This window comes from Cavia porcellus, unplaced genomic scaffold, assembly GCF_034190915.1.
Source record: "Cavia porcellus strain 051 isolate PalLab524CR breed Dunkin Hartley unplaced genomic scaffold, mCavPor4.1 scaffold_9, whole genome shotgun sequence".
Taxonomy (NCBI): Eukaryota; Metazoa; Chordata; class Mammalia; order Rodentia; family Caviidae; genus Cavia; species Cavia porcellus.
Genome location: NW_026947492.1, coordinates 73,974,570 through 73,996,820, shown reverse-complemented (window position 1 = coordinate 73,996,820; position 22,251 = coordinate 73,974,570). Strand labels below are relative to the sequence as shown.

General features: G+C 39.6%; 1 protein-coding gene across 2 annotated transcripts; it reads left to right on the top strand.

Annotated features, from left to right (window-relative positions):
* The first annotated feature begins 1,393 nt into the window (after positions 1–1,393).
* Tmem9b (TMEM9 domain family member B) lies at positions 1,394–20,376 on the top strand. Of its 2 annotated transcripts, XM_003462465.5 has the most exons (5): positions 1,394–1,646; positions 3,566–3,657; positions 11,230–11,338; positions 13,316–13,450; positions 19,222–20,376. In XM_003462465.5, the coding sequence occupies exons 1-5, from the start codon at positions 1,548–1,550 to the stop codon at positions 19,375–19,377; spliced, it is 591 nt and encodes a 196-aa protein (XP_003462513.1). In that variant the 5' UTR covers positions 1,394–1,547; the 3' UTR covers positions 19,378–20,376. The 2 variants fall into 2 exon arrangements, with proteins under 2 accessions (XP_003462513.1, XP_012999630.1); XM_013144176.3 differs by lacking the exon at positions 3,566–3,657 and having other exon boundaries at positions 1,453–1,646.
* The last annotated feature ends 1,875 nt before the right edge of the window (positions 20,377–22,251 follow it).

Sequence of the window (22,251 nt, the reverse complement as noted above, 5' to 3'; positions counted from 1 at the left end):
CTCTGTATACTCATTAAAGCCTTGAAAACAATTTTACAGGTGAAAGAGAAAAGTGTATAAGCTTTCAGCCAGGGTGAGCACTTTTTTAGATGCTAGAACTAGACAACCCTAAAATGAATCCCATATTTGCCGCTGAATTCACTTTTAGCAATGAGATCCACAGTGCCTCACCAATAATATACATTTGACCCTAGGGTGTCTCCAGACAAAGACTTGATAATTCTGAAGTGTGACAGCATCTTCCCAGGAGTCAAAGACAGCATCTGGCCCTGTTTTGGCTCTGTTTGTGGTGGGTGGCAGTTGCCATTTGGGACCGTAAAGGGCTAAATATATGCAATGCAATAGCAAACACCTTTTTGTGTTAAGAGTGTAGCCTAGCAGCAAAAAGGATCACACGGGAGAAAAATACTGAGAAAATTCTGGTAATTAAACATTTTCACAAACTAGAAAGGGCTTTTAAAATTTATGTAGAGAGAAAGATAGGAATCATGGGAGTAGGCTTTTGAGGCTGATAAAAGTTCAGTCTCTTCATACTGAGCCTAGAACCACAGACCCAGCGAAATGATTTACCCAAGGTCATTCAGCAAATTCCTAGTGATTGTGGTGCGCCCCGCATCTCTTACACTACCTACCTCCACCTGTCCGCTAACAGAAAAATACTTCGGTGGAGAGAAATTATGCAATCTCCAGGACGCTCCTAAAGTACCTGCCGAGGAACACACACCCACACCCGGGGGAGTCCGTTGAGCGGCCTCCGAGATGTCTTAGCAATCGGCCGCCCGGAACAGATTAGCGGAGCGGCCCGATTCCCCACCTCCTAGAATCCTGGGCCGAAGGTGCTCTTGGGCCGCTCCAGAGCCTGGCCTGGCCCTGCCCAGACCCGCCGCCGTGGCCCATTTCCCAGATGCCGGTCGGAGCGGCCAGCCCCAGCGGAAGCCACACCCACGCGGACGGCTCGCAGAACGGTTCCAAAGCCGGAGGGGAGCCGTGTCTGGAAGGCTCGTGGGCGGAAGGTTAGTACTCAAAGTGCCAGAGACTACCCCGACAGACCGTCCGACTAGGGTGGGCTTCCCGGAAAGGAAGGACCGGCCAGTGCCAGCCGCGCCTCTATGCTCGGCGCCCGCCATAATGGGCCGCTCTCGGCGGGTTCTGCGGTGCGACCCCGAATGGACCGCTGGAGGCTCCCTGTGACATCCGGAGCTTGCTGGGGTCTCCCTGCCGGGGGAGGCCTTGGCGCAATGGCGGCTTTCCCAGGCCCACTGCTTCTGCGCCCCGGGAAGGTACTCAGGACCTTGGTGGGCCTACGCTGTGCCCGGGAGCGGCCCATCCGCGTCCCGGGGCCGAGTAAAGGCCGCCAGGCGTCGGGACCGCGCGGGGTGCCGGCCCTCGGCGCCGGAACCGCTTCCGGGGCGGATACTTTCTACAGCTGACCCGGCGCGGCCTGTGACGCGAAGGCCCAGGCGGAAGTGCGGGCGGAGGATCCGAGTGGGATCCCGGGCTGGGAGCTGGTCTCTGGGCTCCGGCTGGGGGCCGGCTGGGCTCCCGCGATGCCGTCGCTGTGCTGGGGCCTCCTGCGGCTGGGCTCGGTGCTCGGCGTGTCCTGCCTGGCGCTCTCCTCGCTGGTGCAGCTGACAGCTGCCGCCAAGGTGAGTCCCGCCCCGCCTTCGCCCCTGACAGGAGCTCCTCCTCCGCCACCGGCCTTGCGGAAACCGGGGCTGCCAAATGCTGCCCACCGAGTCCTCGCGCAGCCCTGACAGCAGCCCCCTAAGCGCACGGCCCCTGACCCTCTCACCGCCCTTATCGCCTGTAGCACTCTCGCCCTCCGCCCTGACAGCCTGCAGTCACCGACTGACACCACCCCGGCCTGGGCAGGGAGGGGCTCCTCCACTGATTGACACTTCCCTTCCCACGTCCAGCGTCACCTGCCTCCAAGTTACAGCTTCCCAGCTCTGGGAGCCCCTCACTTTCCACCCTTAAGCTCCAACAGCCTACCCCGTCCGCCACCATCCTCAAAGGTTCCCCAAGTCTCCAAACCAAATGAAGAAGCCCTCAACTCAGGCGTCTCCTTGGAGAAGATCCCCTTCCCATCCTGGGGGCTTGCCTCTCCTGGACAGCAGCCTCCCTCCTCATACAACTCACAGAGTTATCTGTCACCAGCTAAACTCCTTCCAGGACCTGTTGGCCACCCTCTTTCTTACCTTTTCTCTTCCTGGCAATTTTGTGGATAAGGGAAGATCGAAAGTATAGGGCAAGTGAGCTTGTAGCTTTTTCCCCAGTTCCATTTTTTAAAATCCTTCAGTGCCCCGAAGCTGTTCTCGGGCCCAATTCTGCCCTGGGCCTATGCATATTTGGGCTTCCTCTTTGATAAGCTAACTCATTATTGGACAAAACGAAGGAATTCATGTTAGTGTGTTGGGAAAACAGAATGACATTACATTTTTTTAAAAAGCAGCCGTAACGTATAGTGTTTGTAAGTATAGGGGCTTTAAAAAACAGGTTATAGGGAGGCAGGTGTTTTTCATCAGGAGTTCTTTATGAAAACTTCCTGACCTCCCATCAGGAATTCTCCCAGCATCCTCTGCGTATTGTCCACCATCACTTTATGTAGCATATCATAACTCTGTGTTTGTCAGTCTCCCCTTTCGAGGGTGTGGCCTAGAGGGCAGAAACCATGTCTTATGTTTATCTGAGTCCACCTCATTGAGTACAAATTCGAACATAGAGTAATACGTGTCCTAAGTGGGTCTTAAGCAATTGCTGAGTAAGTTTATGAATTGTCAACAGCTCTGTTGGTTGTATCCTTGTATGTAGAAGCCTGGTCCTCTTGAGACTACTGAACTGCCACCTTTTTAATAAATTCCCCTTTGCTGAGGAAACATTTCGTATTCTTGCTAGATTTTAAAACCCTCTTCCTCCACTTTGCTGTTAGTAGTTGCTGTCTGTGTCAACCAAGATTAGAAGCAAAATTACCTGGAAAGAGTAAATCAAGCTTATCTCAGCTAAAATCAAAGTACTTCCCTGTGTACCTCCTTGTTAGTTGAAGCTGTGTGTCTTAAAAATTTCATCCCTCCTATGGGACTCTAGTTTAATTCATTTCATCCAAGTAAATATCTTTCTACTAAATAGTAAAGGATGGTAGGTTGAAAAATTGTGGTTGTGTGTGTGTTTCTAAGGCATTAAAAGTACACACTGTACCAGTGAGCTATATCCCCAAAATTGTGACTTGTTCATGAATAACTTTTAGTTCCCTCCATTCTTTTGTAATCAGCACTCTTATTTATAGGTACAAATTTTGTCATCTGGCAGCTAGATGGTGATAACATTAACACAGTTTGAGTGTCATGTAATTGATAAACGTGATTAATAAGTCAAAGATCATGGATTAGGTATTTTAAAATAATTGTATATGATTCATTAGCTTTACTTGTGTCTGTCAAATTTAGTGATTTAGAATGGTTTTCAAATATTTGACAAGGGACACCTAGCAAAATGTTTATGGGCAATTTTTAAATATACTTATGATAAACTATAAACTAGTTATATCAAATTTCTGTTTTGGTTACAGAATTTTGAGGATGTCCGATGTAAATGCATCTGTCCTCCTTATAAGGATAATCCTGGGCATATTTATAATAAGAACATATCCCAAAAGGATTGGTAAGTCTTCTAGATCACTGAATTGCTGTCAGATTTTTTCTATAGTTGTCATTGTTAGCCCAGAATGTTATCCAATATGTTATTGTCTTTTTATATATTTTGAAGCAGAAGTATCATCCTATTTTCATTTGGAAAAAGTGAAAATAAGGCTCTGAGTGCATGACAGAAACCTAAAGGAACTGTAGCCAAACACTGAGCCCTTGGCTCAGTGGCAGGGAGAATTTCCTGTAGAGTTGGAACTGAGTTTGTTACACTTAAGCCACCCGTAGCTACCTCCTGTGCTCCCATACGTTTTGGTGAAGGATCTTTCTCCCTCTTGCTTTTCACTGAAGGGTAAGCAAGCCTTCTTTATTTGTAATTTTTGTAACTTGTAGATTTTGATGATATATTGCCTAGAATGGCAGGCTATGTTTAAAAGTGTCAGATAACTTAGGAACAAATGGAAATGAGCTATATATGTCACACTTAATTGGTGCGTGTACTATACTATAGGTGTGCTGAGACAGAGTGGGAAATCTTGGGAAATCTGACAGGCCTAGAATGACTGGAATCCAGACTGGTGAGCCAGCCCTAGCAGCCTTCTTTACCACTGAAGACAAATGGTAGCTTGTTCTATATGTGTCATGAAACAGTTGGGGAGCAGTTGTGGTGTCACAGGTTGGATGTTCTTGCCATGGAATTGTGATGTTTCATGATTTGTAATCCCAGTGGAAGATTGGTGGGATAAGAATCAAAGGAAAATGACTCCAAATTCTAGATATTTTCATTTATCTGGTTTCAAAGCTTAGTAATAAGCAAAGAGCTTGGGAGCAAGATTAAATTCATTCAACCACAATATTCCAAACTGACTTTGAAAGAGGAAAGGAAATGTCTAAACATGTTTAGTTTCTCTAATATGCTGTTATAGTTTAGATCTAAATATCTCCCAAGAAGTCGGGCGTGATGGCACACTCCTGTAATCCCAGCACTTGGGAAGCTGAGGCAGATGGATTGTGGCAAGTTTGAGACCAGCCTGGGCTACAAAGTGAGCCTAAGGCCAGCCAGATCTGCATAGTGAGACCCTGTCTCAAAAAGACAAATAAATAAATATCTCCCAAGAGTCTTATGTGCTCAGAAGCAGGGCTTTTGAAAGGTGATTGGATTATAGGGGTGCTATCCTTTGCTTGCTGCTAGGAAGGAGCCTGGTTAGAGGTGGATCACTAGGAATGTGACCTGGAGGAGCTTATCTCCCTCTCTGGCTTTTGTCTGCTCTCTCTGCTTCCTGGCCTCCATGATGTGATCAGTTTACCTCTTCCCAGGCCCTTCTCCCATCCCATTTCAGTATTTAAACCTGCCAACCATTCACTAAAACTTAGGAACTATGAGCCAAAATAAACCTGTCCTCCTTTAAGTTGCAGATTTGAATACTTTGTTCCAGCATTACAGAAAGTCACTAAGACATATGCATGTAAATTCAGTCTGTTTAGAGTGTTCTTGAGAACTATATAAGGTTTCCTGTTGTAAAGTGATTTGGCTATAGTACTAAGTGATTTGGCTATATTCTTATAGGTTTTGTATCAGCAAGTTCCTTTATATAACACAAGCAAGCTCAAATTTATAAGTTACAAGAGTACAAGTTCTACAGACACTGAACACTTTACAGTTTATTCCATTATCAGTAAAAGAATGTGATGTCTATTGAGTGGCAGATTGAAGACGTTAGTCAAGTGTTTTAACAGTAATCTTTTCACCAACTTGTTGGTATTCCAGGCTCAGACAGAGCCATATGTTGTTTAATCCTGGTTATTAGTCAAAATAGGGAGCTTTGAAAATCAACAGTTGAAAACAATCCTCATTTGGGATTTATCTTCCCTGTGTCCCGCTTTCTTTTGCTTCTTCCTTAAAGCTAAGCCTTTTACTGGGATAGGTTCCCAACTGGCTCTGAAAATGTTTAACAGGCTTTAGAAAGGCAGGCAAGTTATTAACCAGGATGTATGGCTTCCTGAGTCCTCCAATATATATGAGATCCTAAGTAAACCTTCACCTTATGTTTCCTAGGCCTCTTATCTTGTCCATGTGTTAGCTTTAATTCTTCATTGACTTTTAAGCTGATTTGAAACTTAAGAAAAATTAGAGTAGTCTTCTATGTGGCTCAAAGCTGGTCCTGTCTTCCTTTTGGCACTAGGGGGAAGTATTGCCTAGTTCCTACAGTGCTTTGAGGCGAACCTAGCTCTAGCTGTTTATAGTGATAGGTTAGTTAGAGCTCTTCTTCCTGCTTCTTCTTGAGTCATGCACAACCTTTGCATAGTACTCAACACCTTTTTGTTAACTAAAATATATTTGTAGTTAGGCATGTTGTACACGCCTATAATTCCAGCACTGGTAAGTTTGATTGCAAATTCAAACCTAGCCTGGGCAACTTAGCCATTTAGCAAGGTCCTGTCCAAAAACGAAAAAGAAAAAAGGAATACTGTAAAATAAATTTGTGCCTCAAAAGAAATACTCAAGGCTTACTAAGCACTTAGATTCCTAAGTGATTCTTAGGTATTGTTGCTGAGGCTTGTGACGCTGAAATAAGAAACTAATAGGAAGTAAGTGTTTTTTCCTTTGGTTTCAAAGCTAAAGGAGAAGTTGATCCAGGAGGCGGGAGATGTAGATCCCGATCCTTTCCCAGCTGTTACCTTGTACCAGTTAATGGCTCTGAGTGCTGGGCTGTGTGATCTGATTCTGAGACTTTTGGAGAGCCTCTTTGGGGTATTCAGCTTCACATGCACATTAGCAGGACATGTGCCTGGTCTTCTGTATGTCTGAGAGAGAAACCACACACTTTTATAGTATGATCTGTGGGCTCTCTTATTTGAAATTCTGTCCGTGGAAATTGGATTTTTCATTACTGTCTGTATTAAAATTAAACTATTAAGGATAATTGGATTTTTATCATACCTTCTTGGGTTTTTTATGTATTGCTGAGAATTAAACCCCAGGCACAACTTGTACATGCTGGGCAAGCGACTCTGCCGCAAATCTCCATCCCCAGACCTTGGATTTTCTCTCTAATGCCACAAAGCAGAGGCGACAGAACACACTCTAATTCTGCAAAAAGGTACATTTGAATAGGGCAAAGAGAGTCAGCCTAAGAGCAGTGGTGGTGAATCTGTGGCACATGTGTTTTCTTTTAAGACAAAACATGTTAATGTATGAGTTGTCTTTTCTAAACTAAAACCTCAATATTTAGGTTTAATTGCAGTGTTGGCACTTTATGATAAATAAGTGGGTTTTGGGTTGCAGTTTGGGCACTCATCTCTAAAATGTTTGCCATCGCTGGCCTAGAGTGTTCGTACTTCCAGGAAAAACAAGTGGAATAAGACAGGATGTTGTAGTAGAGTTCTTTGGGCATCTAGGAATACCAAAGAGAACGATGCCAAAGGGGAAGAGAATTCCCGAGCAGTTGGCAGGAGAAGGAGGAGAAAGCTTTGCCTACTTTTGCTTAAAGCAATCATCAGAGTAATAGATTTTTTTTTTCTTTTTCTAGGGATTAAATTCAGGGCTTTCACACTGAGCCACATCTCCAGCCCTGTTTTTTTGTTTGGTTTTTTGGGGGGTTTTTTGTTGTTGTTTTTTAGTACCAGGGATCAAACTCATGACCTTGAGCTTTCCAGGCAGGCACTTATGCCGCAGAGCTAAACCTCTGGCCTCACCCACCCTTTTTAAACTTTTATTTGGCCTCAGACTTGATATTCCTGCCTCAACATCATAGAATGCTAAGATTATCAGCATACACTACCACATCCAACTATATAGTAGTAGACTGTTAATAACTGGGAAGTAATTATTTTTTGGAATTGACAGATTTCTGGGAAAAGGTATTTTTAGCATTGCTTTTTATAAACCTTTCATTCTTATCTTTTTATATACTTATTTGTAGTTTTATTTAAAATATTTTTGTAGTCCTATTTCTTACTTTTTTTAAAGGATGGACATAGTACATGACTTAAAATACAAGGTGATCAACAATTGTTACCATAATACCTCTTGTTATCTTCAAAAGAATTGCCCATATCATCAGGTATAATAAAATCAGACAAAACAGTACAGAACAAAACCACTAAAAACAAAACATTGGAGACATTATAGGACTTCAAAAGAGGGTAACAATCAAACCAGAATGGGTATCATAGTGAGTCTTATTATCTTCAAAGTAGTTGCCTATACTCTCAGACTTGATACTATCAAACAAAACAGATTTGAATAAAATCAGTCAAAACAAGACAGTGAAAGCAATATAGGGCTTCAAATCAAGTTAATAGGAAATCACAAATGGTTACCGTAAGTATATCCTGCTATCCTTGTAATACCTGTCCATGCTATCAAATCTAATACAAGTAGTCAAATTGGAACAGAACAAAACCAAACTAAACAGAGCGATGAAAACAATATGGGTTTCAAATCATGATACCAGATTAACAATGGCCACTGCCTTCCCTTTTTAGACAATTCCTCCCCTTTTACTTTCACAAGGTGCCTTGTACATTCTGTATCCTGCAATTCACTATTCACCTAAGTGATTCTGAACCTTTTTACCCCTGAGCATGATCTCAAGTTGTATCCATTTACCTACAAAAGCCTCAAGATTTTCTTTCCATTGTATCAAAGTGTCATATCTTTCTAACCAATTTGCAGCTGATGGGCAAGCTACCCCCACTTTTTTCTGGTTCCCTGGCACATAGAGCATTGTTTTCTCATCTTTGACGTTCAGTCTGTAAATCCTCTTTCAGGTTATTTCTTATATAGAGCATATTGATGGACCCTATCTCCTGATCAACTTTGCCTGTGTTTCTTTTTATTGGTGTATCGAGGCCATATATATTAGTGATTATGGCCAACCTTCTCTGCCTCATCTCTGCCATGCTATTTTTCTGTCATTGGTTGTCTACTTTCTCCCTTCATTCCACTGTCTGCTCCATTCAGTGAGCCCTCTCTGCTGCTGTTGTGAAACCATGGTCTTTTTTTTCTCTCTCTCTAGAATGTCCTTCAGTATTTTTTGTAGGGTTGGTGTGGTGATCATGAACTCCCCAGTTCCTTTTTGTCATGGAAGCATCTTGTTTCTCCATTAATTTTGAGAAATAGGTTTTCAGAGTACATCAATCTGGGTTGAAGGTTATTTTCTTTCAGTACTTGGAATACTTCACTCCAAGCTCTTCTTGATTTGATGGTTTGTGTTGAGAAGTCTGTCATGATTCTGATCTATTTCTTTTCTCTGACAGCTTTTAATATTCTGTTCTTGGGTTGAATTTCTGGGATCTTTATTATATGTCTGAGTGTAGCTCTATTTTGGTTATAGCTGGTGGAGTTCTGTATGCCTCATTTATCTGAATATCACTTCCTTTTCCTATGCTTGGAACATTTTCTTTAATTATTTCTATAAATAGCCTTTGTATTTTATTTGTGTTTACCTCTGCTTCTTCACTCACATTTTTTATTCTTAAGTTATAGATCCTCTTATTTCTTATTGTCTTCTAGCCTTTGTGTTGTTACTTCCTGGTTCCTTGTTATTTTTAAGAGACTTTTACTTTCGCAATCGCAAGTTGCAAACCTGTCTTCAAGGTTTGATAGCCAGTCTTTAGTTTCTTTCAAGCAGTTTTGCCAGCTTTCAATGGAATTTTTAATTTCCTAATAATCTCTTTGCATCTGTTTCATGTATTCTAAATTTTTTTATATTCTTCATTGAAGTTTTCCCTCCTTTTTCTATGCTTCTGTGTTCTTCCATCTATGTCTTTTTCTTGAGAGGTGCTTAGCAATTCTTTTATTATGTTTCTTATGTCATCCTTTACTTGTAATAGTATTTCTGTTTTAAGTTCTTTTATAGCTTCATGAAATTGTTTCTTTATTTCAGTTGCTGTTACTTCAGAAACTGCAGGTGTTCTACTCCTGATCTCTTCTATGTTTACATCTCCTGGACCAGTACTGCTTAGGTTGGAGGCCCGAGACTGCTTTTTGCTTCTTCCTTTCATCATGTTCCTGGTTTCTTCCAGAGAAGAGGGTAGTAGGGTCCCCGGCACTTTCTGCATTGGTTATAACTATTCTGAAACACGTTGGCTAGGGATTTCTGCTGTTTGCTGCTTTTCCCAATCTGCTAGTGACTGCTGGAGTATAAGCAGAGGTGGGGCAGGCTGGCACCTCCCTCCCAAACTGGTTAACCCACAGGGAGTCTTCACCACCTTAATGTGTGTCAGGCTGGTGGGATTGGTTAGGGATAACTTTAGGAAAACGTCAGAGTTGGCTATTGGACCGCACACAGGGGTGGGACTCAATCCAAGCAATTTTTACCAGTCTGCTCTGTGCTAGGAGGAGCTGAATGAAGCCAGCTGCAGTTCTGGTTCCAGGCTTATCCAGCCTGACTCCAAAATGGTGCCCGGCCAATTGCCCACTCCTGCACTCGTGCAGGAGGACTGAGTCCCCCACACTTACCACCAGCCAGTGCAGTCCTCTGGTCTGTTGCTCCCCTCTGCTACCACATCTCCCCACTGAGGCCTTTGGGTTTGCCACCCACCAGTTTCACTGGGATGGTGTATCTCTGGATTCCAATGGCGCCTCTCACAGAGTGGGACCAGCTCTGGTGAAAGTGCCACTACCTTCTGTTTAAGTTTTTTCTTTCTTTCTTTTTTATTGTTTCTGTGGGCTTCGATTCTCACTTTAGTTTCTTCCTGGGTCAAGATCCCATTTCTTTCCTTCTGGTCTCCTCCAGAATGCTATATTCCCAGCATCTGGGCTACTTCTTTCAGAGAGCCTGTTTACTCTGCTGCTTACCATTCCGCCATTTTCCCAGACCCCTCACATCTTACTTTTCAATGGACTTTTTAGTTTAAAAGTAAGTTTAAAGTTTAAAATTAAGTTTTAGTAACTTAATTATTTCTTACTGTGGCTTTGAAAGAAGGGTACACCCTGAGAATTTCAAGATGTACCTCTCTCTTAAAAGTGATAAGCCATTCATATGCCACATTGTAGAACTGAGAATGACATTAAATCACAAGAGACAGTCTCCTATTTAAACAATGTCCATGTCACTTTAAACCCTCAATTTGTTAAGTAGTTTTTTTTTTTAATCCAAATTGCCATTTTCCTGGTGTATTTATAACTGTTAACAATTGTGACTTGAGCTGAGTGTGGTGGCATACCTGTAATTCTAGCATTCTGGGAGGCAGAGATAGAAGGATTGCAGGTTTGAGTCCAACCTGAACAACTTCAACAAGATTGAGTTCAACCTATCTCAAAGCAAAACAAATTTTTTAAAAGGCTAGGGATGTAGCTCTATAAAAAAACTGGATTCAGTCCCAGTACGGTGGGGGTGGGGTGGGGGGTAGGGAAGAAACAGCAAATTAAAAATAAACAGCTAACTTTATGTCTTTATGGCTTCTCAGGTGGTTAAATCTTACAAAATGCTAAATAGAGAGAGGAAATTAATTCTCTTTGCTTTATTATTTGTTCCTTATATTTTTTCATTGAGTAAGTTCATAATTTTGAATTTTGGGTAAGTTTTAACCAATACAAGTAGAAAATCAAGACAGGCTATGCAGCATTTTATCTTTTTTTCAGTGACTGCCTTCATGTTGTGGATCCCATGCCAGTGCTTGGACCTGACGTAGAAGCATACTGTCTCCGTTGTGAATGCAAATATGAGGAAAGAAGCTCTGTCACAATCAAGGTGAGACTTATATAGAGTATATTATGTTATGTTGGTTTATATTATAGATATATATGTTATACTGGATTACATTAATTAGGTCTTCAGAAAAGGCAGAATATTTTCAGCCTCTTTCCCAAAAGGGAGTAATGAGCCTGCTCTTTGCCTGCCCCAAAGGCTCTGTGGATTACTGAGGTCAGTTTAGAGACATAATGTAAAATGGCATCAAAATGTGCTGCTAGCACAGATTATAGAGTAACTATAATCTATATATACAGTAACCATTTTAGAAACATTACTTTTGTATTTCAAGATTTCCCTTCGATTCCTGTAGGAAATGGAATATAGATAATTCTCATTACCACTTGGATAAGTTCAGTGACTTTATTATAGTAGCTAATGGTTGTCCTGCCAAAACTTTTTAAATGGCACTTCCCATTCCTTTCCTCAAAAAAAAACTCCTTGTGGTGAACGTGGGGTGGTCAGCCAGAACAGCTGCTCACAAGGATTTCTGTTGTGATTGGCCCTGCAGCAGAGCTGTGGCTTCATTGGGTGCAAAACTATAAATTCTCATTGTATTTTGGTTTTTAAAAAAATTTTTTTTATCAGTACCAGGGATGGAACTCATGAACACGTACTTGCAAGGCAGGTGCTTATGCCACTGAGCTAAATTCCCAGCCCCTGTATTTTGCTTTTTAACAGATATTTTATGTGTAATTTTATGTATCTAAAATTAACTCATTGTGAGTCTACAGATTTTAGTAAGTTTAGAACAACTTTTTGAAATCCAATTTTAAAATATTCCCATCAACCTAAAAAGATTCTCCATAGCCCCTTATAATTAAGCCCTACTTCATCCTCGGTGCCAACAGTCACTGTTCTACTTTCTGTCTGTGCATATCTGAGCATTTCATATAGATGGAGTCATAGAATATGTAGTCTTCTGTGACAGGCTTCTTTCACGTAGCATAGTGTTTTTGATTGTTATCTAAGTTGTAGCATATGTTAGTACTTCATTCCATTTTATTGTTGAATAGTGTTCCATTGTATAAATATCCATTCATCATTTGATGAATATCTGGATTATGTCCAAATTTATACCATTACTACTGTCATGAATATCTGTATAGATGTCTTTGAGGGGATATATGTTTCCCTTTCTCTTAGATAAGTTTCTTACAATAGTAAATTTATGTTTAAATTTTTTAAGAAACAGCCAGCCATATTTTTTCCCAAAAGGGTCATACTTTTTTTTTTTCTAGTACTGGGATTGAGTGCTTTTGTGCACTGAGCTATATCTTCTTTTTTTTTTTTTTTTTTTTTTTTTTGAGACGGGATGTCACTAAATTGGTAAATTGCTCAGGCTGGATTTGAAGTTGCAGTCTTTCTGCCTCAGCTTCCCAGAGTGCTGGGATTACAGGCATTCCTGGCTTGGATTACGCCTTTTACCAGTGGTGTATGAGGTTTCTGTTTCCCCATGTACTTGCTAATAAATGCCATTGTGTATTTTATTATATCTATTCTAGTAGGTATAGCTTACCATACTTTTGGTCAGCACATTAATTCCCAAGAAAATCATTGCCCTAGAAAGTTTTTGTAGACTTAAACTGATCTATAAAAGAATACAGTGTTCTCTTGAAATGCACCTGAGTTAATTTCCTCTGAAGAGTTCCTTTGGCAGCACCTACTGCTGAATCTGGGAAACTATGTCCAGCTGAAAAAAGAAAATTGCTATGCTCGCTGTAAAGACAAACAATTAGCAGTAGGTAAAAGTGGAATGTCAGAGACACAGAAAGATCTCAAAGACAAAATGCTTTCTTTCCTCTTCTTCCTTAAACTCTTTGGTGAAGAGTTGAGTTTGTCTCTTATACCGGAATCTGGTTGGCATAGAAATCCTGTAGGCAGGCAGATGTGTATCAGTCTTCATCAGGCTTTAATGTATAAAATTCTGATTTCTTGTCTTGAACAGAGATGTAATTTACTTTCCATTTCCCTTAGGTTACCATTATAATTTACCTCTCTATTTTGGGTCTCCTACTTCTGTACATGGTGTATCTTACTCTGGTGGAGCCCATACTGAAGAGGCGCCTCTTTGGACACTCACAGTTGATACAGAGCGAAGACGACATTGGGGTAAGTTCCCAGCCTGCCTTCCCAGCTCGTGGCCAGTCTCCATCATCAGATGTAAAATACAAGTGGAAAATAATTGCATGGAGATGTTTGAGTTTGATCCTCAATCTGCAAAGCTCAAGAGGTTTCTAATTTTAGTAGATTTTATTTGTGAGGCAATCGTTCTGTAAAACCATAAATGTGGCAGTTCAAACTGTTGACCCTTAAGAGGATGCTTTTATAAGGCCTTCCCCTGTCACATGGAGAAAGCATGTGAGGTAGGTATCTCCCCCGCCCCACCTGGAACACTGCCTGTCAGATCACCAAATCTTTAGAAGACAAAGAGACTTTAGCAAAGGAAACATGGAAAGCATGATGTTCTTCTGTTACTATTATCAAGGAAGCACAACTTGATCACTTACTGATGGTTTATATTTCCTCTAAATAAAAGGACTATAATTTTTTTCTTTAGAAGAAAATAATATCACTTCAGATCCTCTTGCTGTCTTTAAAACACATATATTTACTACAATTGTTATACATACTGTTTCATAATCTCCTTTTTATTTTAACATTACTTCATAAAATGTCTAGAGCTGTGTGAGGCCCTGGGTTTGATCCCAGCACAACAAACAAAGAAGTCTAGAAACTGACATAGTACAAAAGCTTGTTATTCAGCAGAGCTTAGAGAATTATATTGCTTGTTTTATCACTATCATACATGGAATTATTTCTAAAATTGTCCAGTATTTCATTATCATATGTAATTATTCTTTAAAAATTATTTTTCCTTTTGTATTAGTAAAATACAGTAAGGACGGTGTTCCTGAAAGAGGATAAAATTCAGTATAGTTTCAACAGCCAAATCCTGAGTACACTTAGAAGTTAAAAGTCACTTTATGTGACCCCTTTGGGGACATGTTGGTGAAGTTGAGAAAGCAGATCCTGGCAGGGTAGCTTGAGTTATGGCTCTTTGATCAACATGCTATCATCCTATGAATAGCAGTTATGAATTCTCAGCTTCTTTGGGCAAGAGTTAAAATTTCTTTTCAGGAACTTTCGTAGAAACACCCCTGTTTGCATCTTTTCTCCCTGCTTCTTCTATTAATTCAACCAACACATATTGAGTTCTTTTCTGGATAAAGTACTGTGCTGGATACTAGGAATAAAAAAATGAAGCAGAAACAGATGTGAAAGAAATGACTACAATAGTGTACTTCCTCACTCTTATTTTTAGTCATATAAGAGATATATTTATTTCAAAAGGAGGGTGGAAGAAAAGATTGGACATATAATGTAGTTTTTAGCCAGACATAGTGGGGCTAGAGCCCAGTGAACTAGGATAGGAAGTTGTATATCAGAAATACTAGAGTCTCAAATACTATTTTCAGATTAATTTTCATTCACATGTTTAGAGTGTCTCAACTCTAATTTTGTATAATTCTTTGTGGAGAGCTGTCATGTTTACTGTAAGATACTCAGCAAAATGCCTGACTTTTGTCTGCTAGATACCAAAGGGCTCATGACAAACAATTGCCATCCCAGTCATGACAGTAAACATCATCCATGTGGCACACTCCTTTAACATCAGCACTGAGAGAGGCTGAGTCAAAAGTATTTCAAGCTTGAGTGCTGCCTGGACAGCTTAGCAAGACCTTGTCTCAAAAAGGGCTGAGAATGCAGCCAAGTGGTAGAGCAGCCTGAGTTTTTAACCCCAAATACTGACATGAAAAGCGTTTTCATTACAGGAACATAGGTTGAAACTCTGACTTCATCTGTGTCCATTATAGCAGTAACTGTTTGTTTCCAATTTCAAAAATAAGCAATATGAAAATAGGGCATTTAGACATACTGGAAATCAGTGTAAAATGCAAACACAAAGCCTGTAGGGCGGACCTGGTTGGTGGGGTGATGCTCTCAGAAACCATCGTGCCCACAAGTGATTAATTGACCATCTGAGGACACTGTCACTGAGAGGTTTGGCTGACGCTCATATAGCCATTAAAGTGATTCTGGGCAGAGTGAGGTTTTCTGATCAAAGCTGTGGAATTATGGTAATAATTGCATACAGAAAGAAGTTAAATTTAAACTCCTTCATTTGTTGCTTATTTAAGATGGGAGTTCTTGCCAGGCATAATAGTACATGCTTGTAGTCCTTGCCCTCTGGGAGACTGAGGAAGGAGGGTTGCAAATTTGAGCCCAGCTTGGGCAATTTAGGGACTTAGTGAGAGTCTGCCTTAAAAATATTTTTTAAAAAAACTATATATATATATATATATATATATATATATATATATATAGAGAGAGAGAGAGAGAGAGAGAGAGAGAGATGTAACTCAATTCAAAGGCCGTGGGTTTAATCCCTAGTACCACAAAAAAAAAAAGTTCTTCACTATTCATGTTCATTTTAAATTTTGGATTTTTGTTCAGTATAGAACATTTTGAAGCAAATTAGAGTAGAAATAGTTAAGTGTATTGCAAGTAGTCATAATATTTACTGTATCATATATCCATGACACATCATTACTGTTATCAAAGCATTACATTAAGACGTGTTTTGTATTCATTGAAATTTCATCAGGTGTAAAAGGGACAAACATAAAAAGGGTAAATCTCTGTGTGCATTCTTTCAGCACCCATGCCCATGATCAGCTGGTTCAGTCTTGTTCTCACAGGTGGAGGACAAACAGAAGGATTAACTGCTTTACTTAGTCTCTCAAATTTGTTCCTTAAGAAGACTTCTTTCTCCTCCTACCTTGAAGAATAGATAACAGGACTAGGAAACTGAAGAGTGCTCTGCTGACAAAGTACATCCTTCTTCCCAGTCTTGTTTTTGTCAAAATAAATCAATGGTAATAATATTTTATATACAAATTCACTGAAGCACAACATTCCTGTAGTGTCATTTTAATCTACCTGAACAAAATCTATGTGCTGAGAAGATAGAGCACCAAGTCAAGGTTAGGCAAACTAAGCTTTAGTATTTAGCAAATGTGTTAAATGACTTGGGTCAGTTTATCGCCTTATAGGGAAGCGCATAATCTTGGGACTTCAGTCTTGCTTTGTCTTGTCCTGCCTTGCTTGCTTTTCCTTTTCTTTCTTCCTGTTCTTATTTCTCCTTCTCTTCTTTTTCTTTCTTCTCCTCCTTATTTCTGCCTCTGTCTTACTCACATTTTGAACTTCATGGGATTGTCTTTATTATTTTCATTTTTAGCTTAGAAATAAATTGTATTTACACAAGCCATTACCATTAAGTAAAAAGTTGAAGACATTTTGGTAAAGGAGTCAAGAAAAGGTTATTTTTATAGAAAACTTTTAAAATATAATCATGGTATAAATGTCTTGCTATACCAATAAGGCCAGGTATTATAACATCACATACAGTTACTCTTATAGTTATGTGGTTTTCCATGTAGGAGATATGATAAGAATATATGGTGAATGTTTGTTTTAAATTTATTAACCCTCAACCAAATATTATCCCTTGCTTTAAACACGCTACCCCATTACTTCTGCCACTTTTTGAAGCAGTTCTAGAAGTTATTTTTTGTGGCTGTCTTTTTTTTTTTTAATTTTAAAGAGAGAAAAACAAAACAAAAGAGACAAACAACAAAAAATCAAAACAATAACAATATAGGCTTTCAAAACAAGATGATAGGAATTTAACAATGGTTGTTATATTGCATATTGTTATCTTCAAAAGAGTTACTTATATTACCAGATACAGGCATGCAAAATTGATCAAACTGTATGAGTATTAACTGTTCATTTTCCATGAATAGAATTAGTAGTATAATCATCTTAGCTATTTTATGTATAACTTATGTATCTTATGTGTAAATGTAAATTTATATCTTTTTCCTTTTCCCTTCCTTCTTTTTTCCTTTCCCCTTCCCAGTTGTTTTTCCCCTCTGAGGAGTTTCTTACCCTTTCACAATATCTACTGTAGATTTTGGATCTTATTTACTCTTTCAGTTTCTTATACCAGGGCAATAATATGGTATTTATACATGTGAATCTGACTTATTTCACTTATGAGTATGGTCTCCAGGTGCACCCATTTACCTATTAAAACCTCTAGTTAAGGGCTGGGGATTTAGCTCAGTGGCATAAGTGCCTGCCTGGCAACCATGAGGTCATGAGTTTAATCCCCAGTTCCACCAAAAAAAAAAACACCTCTAGTTGATCCTTATTTATAGCTGAGTAGTACTCTGTTATATAAACTATCACATCTTTTTTATCCATTCTTCAGTTGATGGGCATTCTGGTTGTTTCCAAGATTTAACTATTACAAATTGTGCTGCTGTAAACATGGGTGCACATACATTGCTGTGGTACTATGTAACTGTCTTTATGAGATCTGATCAAATATGCAGTGAGTGTGTTCACAAAGTGCCATTTGATGAAGAGAGAGAGATTTGTGAAAACCATTATGCTGTGTCCTCATTCACCTTATTCACCGGGCCTAGCATCAGGCAACTTCTTGCTCTTCCCCAAAGTAAAGATGACCATGAAAGAACATTTTGTATTGATTCAGGACGCTGAGGCAGTATGATAGGGCAGCGAAAGATACTCATGAAAGAGGACTTCCAGACCTGCTTGAGAAAGTAGCAAGCAAGAATTATGGAATAAGTGTTCAAAGTGAGGGGGCTGTATTTTGAGGGGGATTGATGGCATTGTATTTCTTCACTAATAACTTTTTCAATAATGTCTCCTAAATACCAACTCCTGTCCTGGATATATGACAGCTTTTACAGACATGCACGGCAGAGCAAAGTTGTTTCTTTTCTAGGGACAAAACTTAGCTTAAGAGACCCAACTTAGGACTTGCGTCTTGTATTGGAACATTTAGAAACTTTGCTGGCATGGTGTTCAGGATAAAGAGATCAACGAAAAGACAAAACAAAACCAATAAATTACTATTGAGTGCTTTTTGTCGTGAAGGCAGCTGTGTTTATATCTCATTCATAGATAGATTAGCATGTTGGTTTCCTGTGTAATGACTACAAACATCCACTTGTGTTAGCTTACTTAGACCAGGAGAGGTAGATTCTCCAGAATGCCAGCATAATCCTTCAATAGCCTCTTTCTTTATACAGCAACCAACATTTGAGACACTGAGTGCTTAGCAAGAAAAGATGCAAGTCATTGTTGAATAAAAATGTGAAGTAAATCATTCCTCACTGTCCTTGGTCATAAGGGATGATTTTAGCACTTGAGCTGTATATGACCCTTTTCATTACAGTGTACAAAAGGGAGTAACAAGAGAAGTTTTAGAAAGTAGGCCAATTAGTATACGTTCTGAAAGGACAGGGAGAGGTCATAACCAACCATATGACTGTGTCAACTCATCTGCCTTGCTGAACAAGCATCCAAGCAAGTAAACAATTCTCATATAATGGGACTGAGGAAATTGGAATTAGATGCTTTCTCTGCAATAGATTAGCTCTGTAGTACCGATTAAATCAAAGAAATGCCTTACTTTCTGTGTCTATAACATGGACAGAATAGCATGCAAATACTTTCTCTTTTCCATTCTCTTTCACACAAATGATCATTGTCTTTATTTTGTCTGTGTATTTTCAAGGCAATATCTTTGAAAATGGTAACCCATTTCTAAGATTTCTATAGATGAGTGCACCCTCCTCCTGCTGTTGATTACTTTGCAGTGCTTGGTCACGTACATGCCCTGTTGTTTGCAAAGCCTCCTCTCCCAGTAGCAGGTGAACTGCTGTTGCGTGTGTTTTACACTGATAACTAACGCCATCACTGGCATTTTTCATTTGGCCTTTCAGGATCACCAGCCTTTTGCAAATGCCCATGATGTGCTGGCCCGATCCCGCAGCCGGCCCAATGTTTTGAACAAGGTGGAGTATGCCCAGCAGCGCTGGAAGCTTCAAGTTCAAGAGCAGCGAAAATCAGTCTTTGACCGACATGTTGTCCTCAGCTAGTGGGAATCAAGTTCAAGATGACCAGAAAGAAACGAAGCAGACAACTAGAAAAAACTGACTTGAGTTTTCTGGGTTTTGTTTTAATACTCTGTTGATTTTACCAACTCTTGCTGGAAGACTCAAAATTGGACGCAAAAACATGCTTAGTATTTTTTTCTTGTTAACATATTAATGGAGACATTTTAAAAAGCAAATAGGTCAAAGTCAGCCAGTAAGCCTTTTCCTACTTGTGACTTTTACTAACAAAATTAAACCTGCCTGTAACTTATTTTGAAGTCCTTTACCTGGAACAAGCGCTTTTTCACCACAGTTTTAACCTGATTTTCAAGATACTTTTCAGGTGGTTTGTTTGTTTGTGGGAGAAGGAAAGGATACAGGGAAAGTGCTTGACACAACTTTTCTCATGTCACTTTACTAAACCAAATTTTGTAAATAGACCTGACCTTCTATTTTCAAATTTCGTTAATATTTTCCAGTGTAGTCAGCCTCATTAAAGTGCTGATTTACCCAGATGACTTTTGCACTGACTGTATTATCTAGACATCTGGTTGCCTGTGGCTGAATCTCATGGTAAATTGGATCTGAAATGCCTGGTGGCTCTTCACCAAATGCAGATTCACATCATGTACTGTGATGTCTGATGCAGTACATCCTAGAACAAACTGGCTACTTGCTAGTTTACTCTAATGACTAAACATAGTCTTGGTGTGTGTGGTCTTCCTCGTCTTCTAGTATCTTTAAGGTCAAATCCTAAGGACTTGGACACTTGCAATAAGGAAATTTTCTTTCAAACCCAAGCCTCCCTGGATTGATGACATACATGTGTTAGCATTTCCGGTCATGCAGAGGCAGCTGTTTGAGCTCGAATGTGTGCAACTCTGAACTAGTACTGGGGTTCTGGATGCCTCCTTCTGAAAAGTATAACAGTTATTGGATAACTGGCATTTTTCTTCTATGTCCTCTTTGGAATGTAACAATAAAAATAATTTTTGAAACATCTATCAGTGTGTCTATGTCCTCTAGCTTTTTCTTCTCTTTTGCTATATGAACTTGAAGAAACAATCATATTTTGTACCCTGTTGTGAGACTGTTTCATACCAATGTAATCTTAAAATGTTGATACTAAATTATCCTAGTTTGCATGTGCAAAGAATATGTGGATTCTTAAATGGGTCTCTGAGATGTATACGAATATTCCAATAATAAGTTCCAATATATATTCTGTTCTAAGAAGTTCTTGGTGAAAAAATATATTAGCATTAAATTCATAAGGATGTGGTTTGGGGAGCTATTAATGGTTTTATTTTTGGTTAGTAAAAATAACTAGTTTTTTTAGCTCCCCAGAACCCTAACCTAAAATTGATTTTACTGTTAGTATTCAAAAATTTGGCCTGGAAATGGGTGACACATACATGCAATCCCAGCCACTAGGGAGGCTGAGGCAGAAAGTTTACAGGTTCAAGGACAGCCTGGGCAACTTATTGAGACCATCTTTCGAAACAAAGTAAGTTTTAAAAAAAAAAAAACTCATAGTGTAGCGTAGTACTCCCTGAGATCAAGCCTCAGTACCATCGAGAAAAAAATAGTTTGGTCAACTTTGACCAAGTTGGATTTATCTGGAGCATACAAGGCTACTTCAACACTAGAAAATAATGTAACTATCACATCTAAAGAAACAAATCAGATGATCATCATTCAACATGCAGTCATGACAAACAAACTAAAACAGCTCCCAGCAAACTAGGAAGAAAGGGGAACTTTTCCAACCAGAGATAATGTGTCCTGCAAAGATCTACAGCTAACATATTTAACAAAGAGAAACTAGTAGCTTTCTCACTACAATCAGGAATAAGGCAAAGATGTCTTCGTTCACCACTGCTTTTCAGCATTACGCTGGAAGTCCTAGCAAATGCAGTAAGACATGAAAAAAGTTTACAGATTGGGAGGGAAGAAATAAAACTTCCTCTTTCTCACAGGTGATACATCACCTATTTAGAAAACCCAAAAGAACAAAAGTACCTGAAATACGTGATTATAGCAACTGACACATAGAGTTAATTGCTTTCCCATAAACAAGCAATAAAGAAGTGGAATTTGAGATTAAAAACAACACTATTCCTAACAGTATCTCAAAGATGAAATTTTAAGTATAAATTTAGCAAAATATTTATAAAATATAGGAAAAAATAGAAAACTGATAATAAGAAATGAATGAATGAGATAGTCCAAACTAATTCTAAAGTTTATATCGAAATGTAAAAGACCCAAAGTAGCCAACATAAATTAACCACAAAGTCAGAGGACTGATGCTATCAACTTCAAAATTTACTATGAAGTACAGTATGAAGACTGGTACCGATGCAGTGTAACAGCATGGGGAGTCCAGAAATACTCTGCCATAAATAGCCAGTTGATCTTCGACAAAGGAGCAAAAAGCGATCTAGTGGAGAAAGGGTAATTGTATTAGTCACTTTCCTGTCACTGGGACAAAGTAACACTCTCCACTTAAATGGGATAGCTTTATTTGGCTCATGGTTTCCAGTGGATTCAGCCCAAAGTCAGCTCACTTCAAGGCAGAAATGGATGGTAGGAGGCCGTGGGAGAAGAAAAGTGTTGAATTCAAAGGAAGGGGGACAGGAATGAGAGAATGAGAGAGCAGGAGCTTGGAAAAAGAATACACCCAGATAAAGACCTTTGTACCAGACCCCACCCCCTAAAAAGCACATGCAGCTGTGAACTGAATATAGCATTTCCATGACCCAATCCAAAGCCCTGCCTCTGAACATAGGAGACTTTGAGGGGACATTTTAGATATAAATCATAATAAGTCTCTTCTTTTTTTTCTTGTTTTGTGGTACCGAGGATCAACCCAGA